This window comes from Salvia miltiorrhiza, unplaced genomic scaffold (genome assembly GCF_028751815.1).
Source record: "Salvia miltiorrhiza cultivar Shanhuang (shh) unplaced genomic scaffold, IMPLAD_Smil_shh original_scaffold_269, whole genome shotgun sequence".
Classification (NCBI taxonomy): domain Eukaryota; kingdom Viridiplantae; phylum Streptophyta; class Magnoliopsida; order Lamiales; family Lamiaceae; genus Salvia; species Salvia miltiorrhiza.
The window spans coordinates 328,095-341,834 of record NW_026651514.1 but is presented as its reverse complement, the minus strand read 5'-3'; the positions used below and the strand labels follow the sequence as shown (position 1 = coordinate 341,834).

Below are 13,740 nucleotides of genomic sequence, written 5' to 3'. Positions count from 1 at the left end.
TCATTTTTGCGAATGAAAGTTTCTGATGGATACTCTTCAAACATTAGCAAGCTTGTATCATGAAGGAATTGAAGCTTACTGGACTGAAATCACATGACTGCCACGTCTTCATGCAACAATTGCTTCCTATAGCTCTACGTGGTGTTTTGCCTCGCCGTGTCAGGATCGCCTTAACTAGGTTGTGTCTTTTTTTAATGAGATATGTAGTAAGGAAATAGATGTGCAAAAGTTAGAAGAAATTCAAAAAGAAGTTGTGACAACTTTATGTCTGCTCGAGAAGTATTTCCCTCCTTCATTTTTTGATATAATGATACATTTAACTGTGCATCTAGTGAGAGAAGTTAAATTATGTGGGCCGGTGTGGTATAGATGGATGTACCCCTTTGAAAGATTCATGAAAATCTTAAAGGGCTATGTACGAAATCGTCATCGACCTGAAGCCTCTATTGCTGAGTCTTACATAGTTGAAGAAGCCATTGAGTTCTGCTCGGAATATTTATCTACTGTTGAAACAGTAGGAATCCCATCTACCCATCGAAACATCAATGTCACAGAACCTTCAGCACGAGGTGGTACTGTAAAAGCAATTAGCAATGAAGAATTGGAGCAAGCTCATCGATATGTTTTGAATAACGAGGCTGAAATCGATCCATATATTGAGTAAGCTCTCAAACTTTATGATTTCTTTCTTAACACAACATTATTATACATATTTAACCTTAATGAAATTATTTGCAGGGAACATAAGACATATTTGGCATCGATGAATCCTAAGAAAGCTAAAGGGAAGAAATGGCTTCAAGACGAGCATAATAGGTTGTTTACTACTTGGATGCGCGAATATGTTGAAAATGCAATGGTTGATCCCGAGTGTCAATTACCAGAGAGGTTGAAAGTAATATCTTTTGGGCCTAGCGTGCAAGTAACTGAGTATTCTACTTACTCAATTGATGGTGTTGTTTTTAGTACACAAAAGCGTGATGAGAAATGAGTAACTCAAAATTCTGGGGTTAGCATACGTGCAAACACTATGCAAGTTGCTAGTGCGAAGGATAAGAATCCTGTTGTATCGAGCATGATAAGTTAATTGTGCAGAATTTGTGAAAGTTGAGCATTATTATTTTACTCCATTATTTAGTTATGTAATCTAATTTGTCTTTGTAGGGTGAATTGCATGATGACGAAGAAGTGAAGAGAGCAACCTTGTGGAAAAAAGCAAGAGTTAAGAAGGATGGAGAAGTTGACGATGAAAACCTGAAGATTCCAATACAGAAAATTGTTGTTATTTTAATTTATAGAAGTTATATATTTTATATTACATGAATCTGTTCATTTATTTTTGAAAATGTCTTTAACTTTTGGATTCTTTATATGCACTAGGATGAATGCATACGCAAAAAAGAGGAAGGGACGCTTGATGCAGAAACATGTTCCGGTGATTTGCTATCATATGCACTTGATAAACCAGAACACAGTGGTCGAATTCGAGCTTTAGGGGCAGGGGTGAAGCCTAAGTCGTTATACATTGGTAAAAGTCAAGGGGATGAAGAGAAGCTTAATGACTATGCAAAGCAAAAAATTGATGAACAAGACAGAAAAATACTTGTTCAAGATAAAGTGATCTTCGAGTTAATTACTCGAATTGGAAAACTTGAAGCTGCTGTGGGTGAAAAGCTACCGAACACTGAAGCACTGGGTAGTTGTTCTGCCATAGCTCCATCTCCGACTCGAGTTGAGGTGAAAGACGATGAGGTGAAAGACGATAAGGTGAAAGATGATGACATCATGGAGATAGACAAAAATGAGTTGGTTCAGGTAACTTTTGTGAAGTTATGTTTCAGCTGCTGAGATTTGTTGATTTGTTATGAGCTTGTTTAGTGATAGAAGAAGAGATTGGTCTTGATTTTTGAAGGACAAATCAGCTGTTGCACTACTAGTACTCTCTGTTTTTAATATTGTGCATACTAGTACTGTGTTAGGATAACTATTGACTTTGAAATGTAAATTTATGTGGATTTATTGTTAGGGTACAAGGGTTGCGTTGGTGGACAAATCAAAAAAAATTCTAGCTTATGGAACAGTGTTTGCCATCGGTAGTGTTCTACATGGTGCTCCAATGCCTGTAAATAGCTTACGCGTGTCAATTGATGAGATTTTGGATGAATTTGCAACTCTTCCCTATCCTGTATCGGATGAGATACAGACTGTTGGGAGTGCATTAGGCAGTCATGTAGCATGGCCTACCCCTTTGGTGTTGGAAAGATCAGTTGAGGTATTTTCAATCTATATTTTCTTGTCTTGCATTTATTTAAGTGTTAATATTTGTAATATATCATGCTTTAGACACTTAGTACGAAGAAGAAGAAGAAGGCTGACAAAATATTGATCAAGGAATCTTCAATAAACAAAATGTCATCACTGCCTCCTTCATTAATAGCACTGTACTATGTGATGGAGAAATTGTTTAAGAGCAGTTGAGGACTACAGTTGCCAATAGATACTGAGCTTTTTGGGGTTGAAATTAGTCTCTGGATTGTGGAGCAAGATCTAATTCCTTTCTGTAACATGGAACCTATTACAGGAAGTTGCACCGTCGCATATGTTTTGTAAGTTTATCGATAAGTTAATGAATTAGTACTATTTATATGAGGTGTTTCTTTGTTGCTAATTGATAAACACTCATTTTGCATTGTTTTTAGGAGTGTTTAAGAGTTCAAAGTGCTAGAATTATGCTTGGTTGTGATATCATTTGGTTTAAGTTTCATATTCTTTTGTGATATTACTTTTGGGTATGGTTTTGGTTATTTTGCTTTAGGTTTGAGTGTTTTGAAAGCTACATATGGATGTTGAAGATCCAAATATCAAGTTACTAGTGTTTCGGATGCAAAAATCGACGAAACGAGCTTGAAGAGCTCGAGAAAAAGGAAGAAACGGAGCTGCCGGCGATCAACCGGCGACCCAGCCGGCGGAGGAATTTAAGGAAGCAGCCGGCGACCCAGCCGGCGCCCGCCGCTCAGCCCGCCGAGAAATCGGCGTGGCTGGCGATCAGGCGGCGCCCGCCATGCGCAGTGGAAAAATTGTGAAGAAGGCGGCGACCGCCGCCTGCCCGCCGCGAGGTCGCCGTCAGTCCGTTATTTTGCGTTTTTTATTCGTTTTTCAAAGTCTTTTCGAGCTCAAACTCTGTAGTTTACCCTGGTACTATAAATAGGTCTTCTTTTGACCTATTTTGGGTTCCTTTTTCAGTTCCCAACTTTTATTTTTTAATTTCACAGCTTTAGAATTTCTTGCTTTCCAGTTTTTACTGCTTGGATTGGATTTCTACAAGATTGAAGATTCAAGCTGCTACATTCGTTCTTTTTCAGTTTTTATATAATTCAGTTTTTCTAATTGTTTTCTTTTTAATTATGTTTATGTTATATTTCATCATGTCTGGCTAGTTCCCTTTAGCTGATTCTAGGGTTTGTAAATAGTTGATTGAATTTATGTGATTTATTTGTTAATACCTTTGTGCCTTCCAGTTTATGATTCATAATTCCTGGTGCTTAATTTCTTGTGAATTATCTGATCAATAGTTTGCATGTTTAGCTATTCGGTTTGAGACCTAGCGGAGATAACTGTTTAGCGGATTCAGGAATGTATGATATGATTTTAACCTTGAGACCTAGCGGAGATAGGTGGATCATAGGGAGCTATTCTTATGAGCTATTGGGAGTTAGTAGATTTTCTTGAGACCTAACGGAGATAGATAATTTACTAATCTACGATCGTTGCTGCTCTAGCGAGAGTGATTGATTAATTAAGTGATCTCTCATCATAACTGGATTAAACTGGTACATAGGATTAATAGATTTATTATGTGGATTTAGTTAATGAATTTACTACCCTAGGATCAGTTGTCTTTTAATATTCGAATTTTCCTACGTCTTTTTAATTATTGTTAATTGCGTTTTAGTATAAGTTAATTAAACCTTCCTGCTTTCGTTTACCTGCATACTGTGAGAGTCTGTTTAGGAGATAGATAAAGTAATTTCGTTTTACAGTCTCTGTGGATACGATACTTTGCTTGCTATTTCTGTGCTACGATTACACCGTGTTAGTTGCGGTATTTTTGTTGCTATAAAAATAGTGATCAACTTTTTGGCGCCGTTGCCGGGGACTGTTTATATTTTGCTTTAATATTTCCAATAGGACTTTATAGTACTGCAAGTTTTTTTTGTTTTTATTTTTCTTTTCTAACTTTTATAAGTTGTGTTTCTATAGGTTGCATATGAACACACGATCTCACGGGAATCCTCTCTTTGAGTTTGACCCTAAAATCAACAAGACCTTGCGCAATCTAAAGAAGCAGAACGATCAAGTTGAGACAGAAACGATGGCTACTCCAGAGCAACTCCAAATTCGAGCTCTGCAAGAGCAGTTGAAGAAGCTGCTTGATGCACAGGAGACGAGAGAGGCTCAGAAACAACCAGCCATCAATGAAGCGTTCATACCACAGTATGTGTACCAGGAGCCCCCACGAGTGAACGTTAACAACTTTGAGCTGAAAACGGGTTTGATCACGATGGTTCAACAGAGCCAATATGGTGGACAAGCGATCGAAGACCCTAATGCGCATCTGGCGCATTTCCTGGAGCTGTGTAGCACGGTAAAGATGAATGGTGTCCCTGATGACATTATCCGTCTTCGTCTTTTGATCACGGTAAGTTTATCGATAAGTTAATGAATTAGTACTATTTATATGAGGTGTTTCTTTGTTGCTAATATATAATCATTTTTTACTTTCAGCCATTTGTACAGAAACATGAATAAAGATCAAGCTGGCAGATTTGTATTTGTGAACCCGTTCACTATCTCACACTCTAGCAAGTTATCAATCGAAGATAGGGCACGTGCATTATCAGAACGATTGCTTCTTACAACTGCAAATCAAATTGTTTTGGCGCCTTGCAATGTGGAGTAAGTGAATACTTAACATTACAACCTCAATAGTTACTAAGTTCTATGATCATTGCTATACTAATTTTTTTACTTGTATGAAATAGTAAACATTGGATACTCACAGTAATTGTACCACACAAATGCCACGTGTATATGTTCGACTCTCTTTATAATAGAATTCGTGATGTCCCTTGGAAAGTTGCTGTTGACAAGTAAGTTTTATCACCTGTGCGTATGTCCGTATACTAATTTGCTTGTATTGACTGTCGTTTAACTTCTTGTTTGTCCGTATATTAATTTGCTTCTATTGGTTGTTTGTTGAAAGTAATTTAACTTCTTGATTGGGTGTCTATTCGTATATTAATTTGCTTGTATTCATTCTTTTGAAGTGCTATGAGTATCTACAATGCAAACAAAGGAAAGAAATTCAAGAACTCGGCAAAATGGGAAACTATAAAGGTGTGTGCTATTGTTTATAGGTAATATTAATTCATAGTTGGTAACCTCATATTTTTATGATTCTAAATGTAGGCTCCTAGGCAACCTGGTGGTACGGAATGTGGATTTTTTGTGATGCGCTATATGAAATAAATAGTGCAAGGGTTTGAAAAGGACGCCAATATTTCTCTGCCATCATTGGTAAATGCTTATAAATATATACTATCATATTTTAATGTAACATTTTTCATAAATTATACTTGACCACTAATTTTTATTTACAGTTTACGAATGTACAATATTCTCAAGTTGAAATCGATGAAGTTCGCGAGGAATGGGCTAAGTGTGTTCTTACACATGTATTGGACTGATCAGGTATGTTTGACTTGTGAATTATGATCAGGCTATTAATCCTCTTATATCATCCCTAAGTGTTGGTGATATACATGTGCCATATTAATCCTCTTATATCATCCTCTTATACTTGTGAATTATGATCAGCCTTTAAAATTCACATATGGAGTATAACTTAAGTAACAAATTACTGAAACTGGGCTTTTGAGATTAAGTTTAGATTCAAACATTTGTGAAGTTAATCTTCATTTAGCATCATTTTTAGTTTCTTTACATGGCACATAGTATTATGTTTTACTGATTTTGTTTCATGGTCAGGTGGCAATAACAGTTAGCAGGAAGATAGGAAGCTAGATGTGGCATTTTGGTTGGTGTTTTGTATGTCTTTTGAATCTGGAAAAAATGTAAAAATTTGGTGAAGCAAGTGTTGAACACCATTTTTTTGTTAATATTGTTTGGATGTAAATTACATGACTACTTTAGGTACTTTGAAGCTACAATGTATGGAAGTTTAAGTTATGTTATATAATATGTTTTGGATTGTATTATTTGAGAATATTGTATATTTGTATGAATTATAATTAGAAAATTACAAAAAACAGGCAAAAAAATAAAAAAAATCCTGAAAATATGGTTAATTTTATAACTGAGAATACATAACGGTTCTCATTGCCGTTACTAATATGTATAAACATTGTTATCTATAATCTAATTACACAACGAATAATATAAATTTATGACGGTAAAACACTGTTACAATTGATACCAAAGATAACGGAAATAACCGTTTTGTGAAGTACAAAAAAGCGTTGTATATAATCCCAATACAGTCTCTACGAAATATATTTTATAACGAAAAATTAAATTTCGTAACGATAAAAAAGCGTTATGTTTTCTACCATTAAACAACGGTGGATAACCGTTATGTAAAACATAAATCACCGTTATATATATCCCTAATACATATCGGAAAACAAACTTTTTATAACGGAAAATATTCGTTATGTATGAGTATTATACACAACGATTTTGCGTGTGTTATGGATATCCGATAAACCGTTATGTATTCATAGTATAGATAACGGTATATTACCGTTATGTATGAGCACCCTCATACATAACACCACTATATACAACGGTAATTTTGGTACATACATAACGGAAATTTACCGTTACGTATGAGCGTTTTTTTAGTAGTGGTAGCACGAATGTTAAAGTTCAAAAGCTTTTTTTTGTCTTAAAAAGGGGCAGATAAAAATTCTATTTCCCAAAAAAAAAGCTGTATATGACAATTACAAATTATATTTGGTAGAATCATATTTTTTGCTCGTGAAGCACATCCTTTGACTAGTGTGGGCGTGTATATAGTATTAATAACAAATAAAAACGGCATTTAACATAATTCTAATTATTTGCACGTAATATATAAAGTAACAACAACAATAATAATAACAATAATAATTAATAATAATAATAATAATAATAATAATAATAATAATAATAATAATAATAATAATTTAATTGGAGTCAATATATATATTATAGAATTAATGTGATAGTCATAGCTCTCCCACAGCATAAAGGTACAAATTAATGTTTTGCCCGTATCTTGGAATCGAGGTTAAAAACGGTGTGCTTAGGTACGTAGGGTTTTGGTCGGGATGAAAACCTTCCGCACCTCCCACGCGAGCACAATCGCACGACGACATTCTGTCTTCTTCGTGGAGACGACTGCCGATGGCTTTTCCGACCGCCTCTCGCATGCCATCATACAACAATGATGATGTGGGCGGCGGTGGTGTTGTACAAGGAAGAGAGGCATTGAAATCTAGAATCTTGGTTTATAACATAGCTGTAATACTCCGTGCGGAAGAAAAGGTTGAATTTGATTTTGAGATGAGCTATCGCAATACTTCAAAAATTATCACTGCTAGAAAATTTTGTCATAGTGGTTGGCTATAAGGTTAACTAAAAATACAGTTAAAAAACATAATATACTATCCCTACCTGAAATTCTTTGAATCATCCGATCTAAAAATATGTTACTACATGACATGTCCATCAAAGCCTTTGGTCAACACCAAACGCACATTTAATTTATGATTGCTTCAACGGCTCTTTTCATCAGCTGAAGGTGGTTTCTTAGATATCCCCAACAATTTCTGAACTTGAGGGTCCATCATCACTGAAAAAACGATATTATTTATATATATACCAAAATAAATGTAATAGCTTCAAACAAAATTAATAAGAGAAGAGGACTGACCAACTGCATATACTATTGAGAAGAGGTTGGAGGCAATCCCGTAACAGTATATTGCCTGCACAAATATGCACAAACTAATTCTTCATTTCGTGGAGATTGTTTATCAATACCAAAGACTTAAAACTATCATTACATAGCTTACCACAAAGTCAAATGGAATTACTTGTAACTAAATTTGAGATATAAAGAAATTCTCGATTGAATGCAGTTATCCGTGATTACGCTATTTGAAGGTTTCAGGAGACATCTTGTTCGTTAGATATACGTCTTCTTCATTAGTATTATATGTCTTATTCATTGTCCTCAGTGTTTCACGAAAAACAGGGGGTCTAAATAGGGGGTCTCAATAGAGCGCGCCCCTATATATATATATATATATATATATATATATATATATATATATATATATGGAGTGGTTCAATTGAGAAGCTCAAATGTGTTGAGAAGTTAAGAAGCAATCTAATAGATGAACATGGTAAACAAACCGCGGGTAATCTTGCAGTGATAGCCACAAGCAATGCTACTGCTGCAAAAAACTTGTTCGCATTCTTGGGAGGTGTAATGCCTTCTGCATGAATTCCCAGATGCAACTGATCTATTAACTGATCTCGAGGAACAAAGAAGATGATTCAGAACATGATATCATTCTTTGTAACAATAAAAAAAATTAGAGGTGCATATCAAAATTATGTTGTATGGTTGTAGCCGAAACTTCTTCCAGCAACTGCTCATACAATATTTTTAAGGACCAACATTTTCTTTATTAGATAAGAACACATGGAAGTAAATGGTAGTGAAGCATTCTGACAAATTCACAATCAAATATACAAATGAAGAATGAAGCCAGATGATAAACGTCTTGAGTGTATTGTTATTAATTCATAGGAGCCTCTGGATTACTGCATCAGTAGAATAATCTATGTAAAATGACTAAGGGAAATGTTAAATAAGATTATGTTGGATATTAAATCAGTTATAACTCTTAATATGCTTAGCAGACAAGGGAACAGAGCACGTAGCTAACCTGCCTTCTAATCCATAAAGTCAGTGCCATCAGAACTGGAAGACTGATGCTATCAGGAGTTGTTAAATCCATGAACCATAATGTTCCGCCTGTTGCAAAAGAGGGAACTTTCTCCGCCATGTTTAAAATCTGAATGGAAATCGTTTAAAAAGATGGATGAAAAACATAAGAAACAGAGAGAGCAAAAGGTAATTTATCGAACTAAAAGGAATGTGATCTTACCGCAAAGAAGAAAAGGCACTTATTTACATCTGACATTATTAATCCCAAAAACTGAATCATACCAAATCTGCAAGAGCAATATTCAAAGCTAAGACCAGACAGTGGGAGAAAAAAGAAGATATCAAAGAAGAAATGTATAACTGACCATTTCAGTGCAACTTAGATAGCCTCAGAATTAACTATGAATGTTTCAGCATTTTGAATAAAGAAGTGTTTCCTATGTTCAAGAATGGGTTCACTTTTCTATTCTTTCTCCTTACTATTTCTTTGATTATGGTAACAACCACAACTTCCAACAATCAAAGGAGGTGACAAATACAGTCATTTTGATCTATTACTCAAGAAGAAATGAACCACACATAATTCGTAAGAAGGTAAAGACACATACTTGTCCGCAAGTTTGCAAAGGATCTCTATTCCCTTATCATCATCCTGTCAAACGATAACTGATTATGAAATGCGAACTACGATATTTACAACAGACGAGCTTCAAAAGTCATTTGTGTGAGAGTAAAATACACAACAAAAGCCTAAAGCACATACATTGTTTTTAAAGGCTTGTAAACCTGCCCGCAGTTGTGGTCGTAGCTGCAAAAAGGTACAAACACAATTGTGCATATAGTCATGAGACAATGCGTTGCATCTGATACTCAATCCAATACATCAAGTTCTTCACACAATAATCCTTATGTATGTATGTGGTGGTAATTTGGAGAAGTATTAAAACAATTGTGCAGAGGGTGGACAACTTACAGTTGCGCTGTTTTTGGAATTGAATCTCAGCCGATGTATGAGAAAAGGAAGCTCGATGAAACTGATCACAAGAGTTGCAGCAGCAATTGATGCCCACCTATAATCAAAAATCCCAAAAAGATAACTTTGCTTACTTCAATAAACCAATCTACTATAACACCGTGCTTAAGAACAGAACATCCAATTTAAGTAATGCTAATACTGCTGGCTACAGAGAAAAATCATCACCATTCAAATCCAGTATAACAGTGCACATAATCAATCAAGTACTGGAATGCAGCCACCGGAGCGTATGAATCTGCCGCTGCAACGGCCACTTCATTCACCACCGGAGCTGCCTCCACAGCCTTATCCCCCACCACACCGATCAAGCCATTAAAATCCCCAGCATCATTTAGAACCTCAAAGTCCGAAGGCACCTTCGACATATTTCTCTGGAAAATTATCCCATAGCCTGTTTGAAACTCAGATCGCATAAGTCGAGTTACATTTCCTGATAGCAGGGAATTGCCAGCATTGTTTCTGGTTATCAGAAAATGGCCGCAGATCTCAGAGTTCCTGAAAATGCTTTTAGCAGGCAATTCTTCACTATCGCTACTACTAATATGTGAAAATGAAGGGGCGAATCGCTGGTGCTGTTGATAAAACAACTTTGTTCTAGCTATGATGCTACGCCTATACGCCATTCCTTCCGCCTCCTACAGCAAATAGAAAAGAAACAGATGAAAAAAGTGTTACCTAATTTTGTTTACATTCTTCAGTTTCATGATTACGAACAAATGATGTTAAGTTACAGTTGAAGATAGTTTCAGCTAACCACGATGAAATAGTATTAACTAAAAAAACTCGTTAAATGGGTACAATACAACACCTCTATTTCTTTAACAAAATCAGCACACACATTCTCATTTTCCCCCTTAAATTTCAATGTTTGAAATTTTGAAAGAAAATTAAATCACTACTCTCCAATAACAACATTTCTGAGCAACCTGGAAAAAAATTACAGTACAACAGTTATAGTTAATACTAATATCTGCTAAGTAACAAAAATATCTACATTTTATATACACTGTAACTGTTATCGAAATCAATCTCTCTCTCTCTCACACACACACACAAGTAACACTCCAAAATATCCACAAAAGTAAATCAGCTCAATTTCACAAACAGAACATGCCAACATTTTTCGTTTTTCACACATTTCGAAGTTCATTATCAGATCACATCCTTCAAGCATGAAAAATCTCCTACAACGAGCAAAATTAAAATTAAACGTGAAAATTAAATGTTTTGAAACATTTCTTCAAGCTGCTTTTTTTTTTTTTTTTTTTTAACATCAATTAAAATAAGAATCTTACTAGGTTTTGAAAATGGGAGAGCGGAAGACGAAAAAAGATGAGAAATGGAAGAAGGTTTTGGTGGTGGAGCTTTTAAGCTGATGTGAAATGACATTCAATTGTTGTGAATGATCCTAAGTTAGTAACTCTGTTTATTTCTTTATTTCTTTATTTCTCGCCTTTCCTTTTTAAGAATTAAACTTGCAAGCTTGCATTCAAAGTAGCTACTACTCTAGAGTCTAGCCATTAGTGTTTGCTTTGAGCAATAACGAAATAATATCCTACATTTACTATACTTTATAACTAGTTTGTTTTAATATACTTCCTCCGTCCAATTCCAATAGTCTCATTTTCCTTTTTGGAACATCCAACTCCAATAGTCTCATTTCTATTTTTGATAATAATTTTACACTACAAACAATGTGGTCTCACACACCTTTACTCACTTTTACACTCAAAAAATAAGTTTCTTAATCTTCGTGTCCAAATGAAATAGGACTATTGGACCGGGACGGAGGGAGTAATAAAGACTTTAGATTGGCGGTATAAAATTTTGGATAACATTTTTTTGTTCTTATAAGGTACTATAATTTTATATTTAAGGAAGAATGTTATTTCACTCGTCCATTAAAAATAGTTCTAAAAGAGAATAACACGAGTTTTAATAAAAATTATTAGTATATTGTAAGTGTAGAAAGGGCTCCACTTAAAAAGTACTCCATAATGATATTTTTTTTTTGATAAATTACATAAGTAAATAGAAAATAAAATTAAAGACCGCGACTCAGGTCTTGACATTAACCTCCTGCCACCAGGCCAATACACACACACACACCATGTGAGAGAAACTTTTCAAGAATAAAAATGGACTAATTTTTATAGACATCCAAAATGATTAAAAAAAATTAACTATTTTTTGTGGACGGGTGAAGTATAATTTTATACCACCTTATAAGAGATGGATAAATATATTATCATTCAAAACATATAAGATATAAAAAAGTATGATCTCCATATTAAATACTCCCTCCGTCCCACTAATGAAGACACACTTTCTTTTTTGGGCCGTCCCAATAATAAAGACACATTTCCAAAAAAGGAAATAATTAGGGCATAAAATACACTAATTAATTGCACCTTAATTATGGTATAAATAAGAGACAAAAAAACCCTAATCTTATTTTTGCCTCTCTCACTCTCTCGTCTCTCACTCTCAATCCAGCTCTCCGCCTCTCTCACTCTCTCGTCTCTCTCTGTCAATCCAGCTTCTCCGGCGAGCCTCCGACCACCGCCGAGCACCCCTCGCCTCTCCGACCACTAACGGGGGCAGAGGGCCGAGACCTAGCCCTAGCCCCGCCGAACAGCGCGGCGCCCCTCCCCCTCTCTTCTCCTTCTCCGCCGCCGCCGCCTGCTTCTCCTTCTCCAGCCGACGGCGGCTCTGGGGCCGCGCCGCGACCGCCTTCCTTCTTGTTTGCATCTCTCTCTGTCCGACTCCTCTCTCTTTCCCTCTCGGTTCTCCATCATCTCTCTCGACCTCTGTGTTTGCCGCCGCCTTCTCCGACCGAACAGCCGCCACCCATTCTCTTCTCTTCTCCGATAGATCTGGTTCTAGTGGCTAGGGTTTGCAGGGCGGCAGAGCTGGGGGTTAGGGGCTAGGGTTTGCAAGCGTTCGATTTTGGGCAAGACCCCCTCCGCCTTGGTTCTGGAATCCTCCATTATCGCCGCCCATCTCCTCGCCCCAACTCTGCCACCGCCTCCCTCCTCCGCCAACGTCCGTGGCCGGCGTCACTGCTATTACAAAATTGATGTTAATTTTGAATCAATTTTTGGTGCTAAATTTTTTGGAATTGTTTGTGGGTTCGATTATCTCTTGGTTTGATTTGCAATTGTTTTTGGGTGGTTCGATTTTTCAATTTGCAATTTTCAATCTGTCCAATTGTTTCTGGGTTGATTGAATAAGTTTTTGAATCAGTTTCTGCAGTCACAAATTTGCAATTGTTTATGGGTTCGATTTTCAGCGGCATAGCAGAGGGAATCGACGGTCGTGGTCGACGGCGGCGGCGGCGCTGGTGGTCGGCGGTGGTCGGAGCAGATGAGAGAGAGAGTTGGGGTTTAATAAAAACATTAATGAAATTACAAAAATTTAAAATTCAACTAAAATATTAAATAGAAATAAATAAATACACTAAATTAAAACTAATCAACTACACTAATAGTGGTGGGCCATAACACTTTAACAACTAATCTACCTTTCCTTAATCTCCGTGCCCAAAAGACCTACTCCCTCCGTCCACGAAATGAGTACTCATTTGTGGACGGCACGGGTTTTAAGAAATGTATGGAGTGTATTGTGAATAGTTTAAGGGTCCCACTTTTTGAGTGTATTAATTAAAGAGATGTGTGGGGTA

The 13,740-nt window shown here is 36.1% G+C and overlaps 2 protein-coding genes across 5 annotated transcripts; one reads left to right on the top strand and one right to left on the bottom strand.

Moving 5' to 3' along the window:
* The first annotated feature begins 4,791 nt into the window (after positions 1–4,791).
* On the top strand, positions 4,792–6,278 carry LOC131003771 (uncharacterized). 2 transcript variants are annotated; one of them, XR_009094791.1, is made up of 6 exons: positions 4,805–4,956; positions 5,043–5,150; positions 5,328–5,397; positions 5,470–5,577; positions 5,661–5,751; positions 6,049–6,278. XR_009094791.1 is itself a non-coding variant. In XM_057930318.1 (5 exons), the coding sequence occupies exons 1-4, from the start codon at positions 4,802–4,804 to the stop codon at positions 5,527–5,529; spliced, it is 393 nt and encodes a 130-aa protein (XP_057786301.1). In that variant the 5' UTR covers positions 4,792–4,801; the 3' UTR covers positions 5,530–5,577; positions 6,049–6,278. The 2 variants fall into 2 exon arrangements, 1 of the variants encoding a protein (XP_057786301.1); XM_057930318.1 differs by lacking the exon at positions 5,661–5,751 and having other exon boundaries at positions 4,792–4,956.
* Positions 6,279–7,627: 1,349 nt separating this feature from the next.
* Positions 7,628–11,513, bottom strand: LOC131003779 (mitochondrial inner membrane protein OXA1-like). Of its 3 annotated transcripts, XR_009094793.1 has the most exons (11): positions 11,354–11,512; positions 10,224–10,693; positions 9,996–10,092; positions 9,786–9,830; positions 9,631–9,674; positions 9,243–9,309; positions 9,021–9,149; positions 8,482–8,598; positions 7,997–8,051; positions 7,738–7,915; positions 7,628–7,657 (listed from the first exon to the last, which is right to left on the bottom strand). XR_009094793.1 is itself a non-coding variant. In XM_057930330.1 (10 exons), the coding sequence occupies exons 2-10, from the start codon at positions 10,679–10,681 to the stop codon at positions 7,839–7,841; spliced, it is 1,089 nt and encodes a 362-aa protein (XP_057786313.1). In that variant the 5' UTR covers positions 10,682–10,693; positions 11,354–11,512; the 3' UTR covers positions 7,628–7,838. The 3 variants fall into 3 exon arrangements, 1 of the variants encoding a protein (XP_057786313.1); XM_057930330.1 differs by having other exon boundaries at positions 7,628–7,915; XR_009094794.1 differs by lacking the exon at positions 7,628–7,657 and having other exon boundaries at positions 7,830–7,915; positions 8,482–8,564; positions 11,354–11,513.
* Positions 11,514–13,740: the final 2,227 nt, after the last annotated feature.

Coding starts and splice junctions, on each gene's coding strand:
- LOC131003771 (XM_057930318.1), top strand. CDS start 4,802: ATGAATAAAGATCAAGCTGGCAGATTTGTATTTGTGAACCCGTTCACT. Junction 5,151..5,327: donor TGGAAAGTTGCTGTTGACAA/GTAAGTTTTATC, acceptor ATTCTTTTGAAG/TGCTATGAGTATCTACAATG. Junction 5,398..5,469: donor CAAAATGGGAAACTATAAAG/GTGTGTGCTATT, acceptor TTCTAAATGTAG/GCTCCTAGGCAACCTGGTGG.
- LOC131003779 (XM_057930330.1), bottom strand. CDS start 10,681: ATGGCGTATAGGCGTAGCATCATAGCTAGAACAAAGTTGTTTTATCAA. Junction 9,831..9,995: donor ATTCCAAAAACAGCGCAACT/GTAAGTTGTCCA, acceptor ACCTTTTTGCAG/CTACGACCACAACTGCGGGC. Junction 9,675..9,785: donor TACAAGCCTTTAAAAACAAT/GTATGTGCTTTA, acceptor ATCGTTTGACAG/GATGATGATAAGGGAATAGA.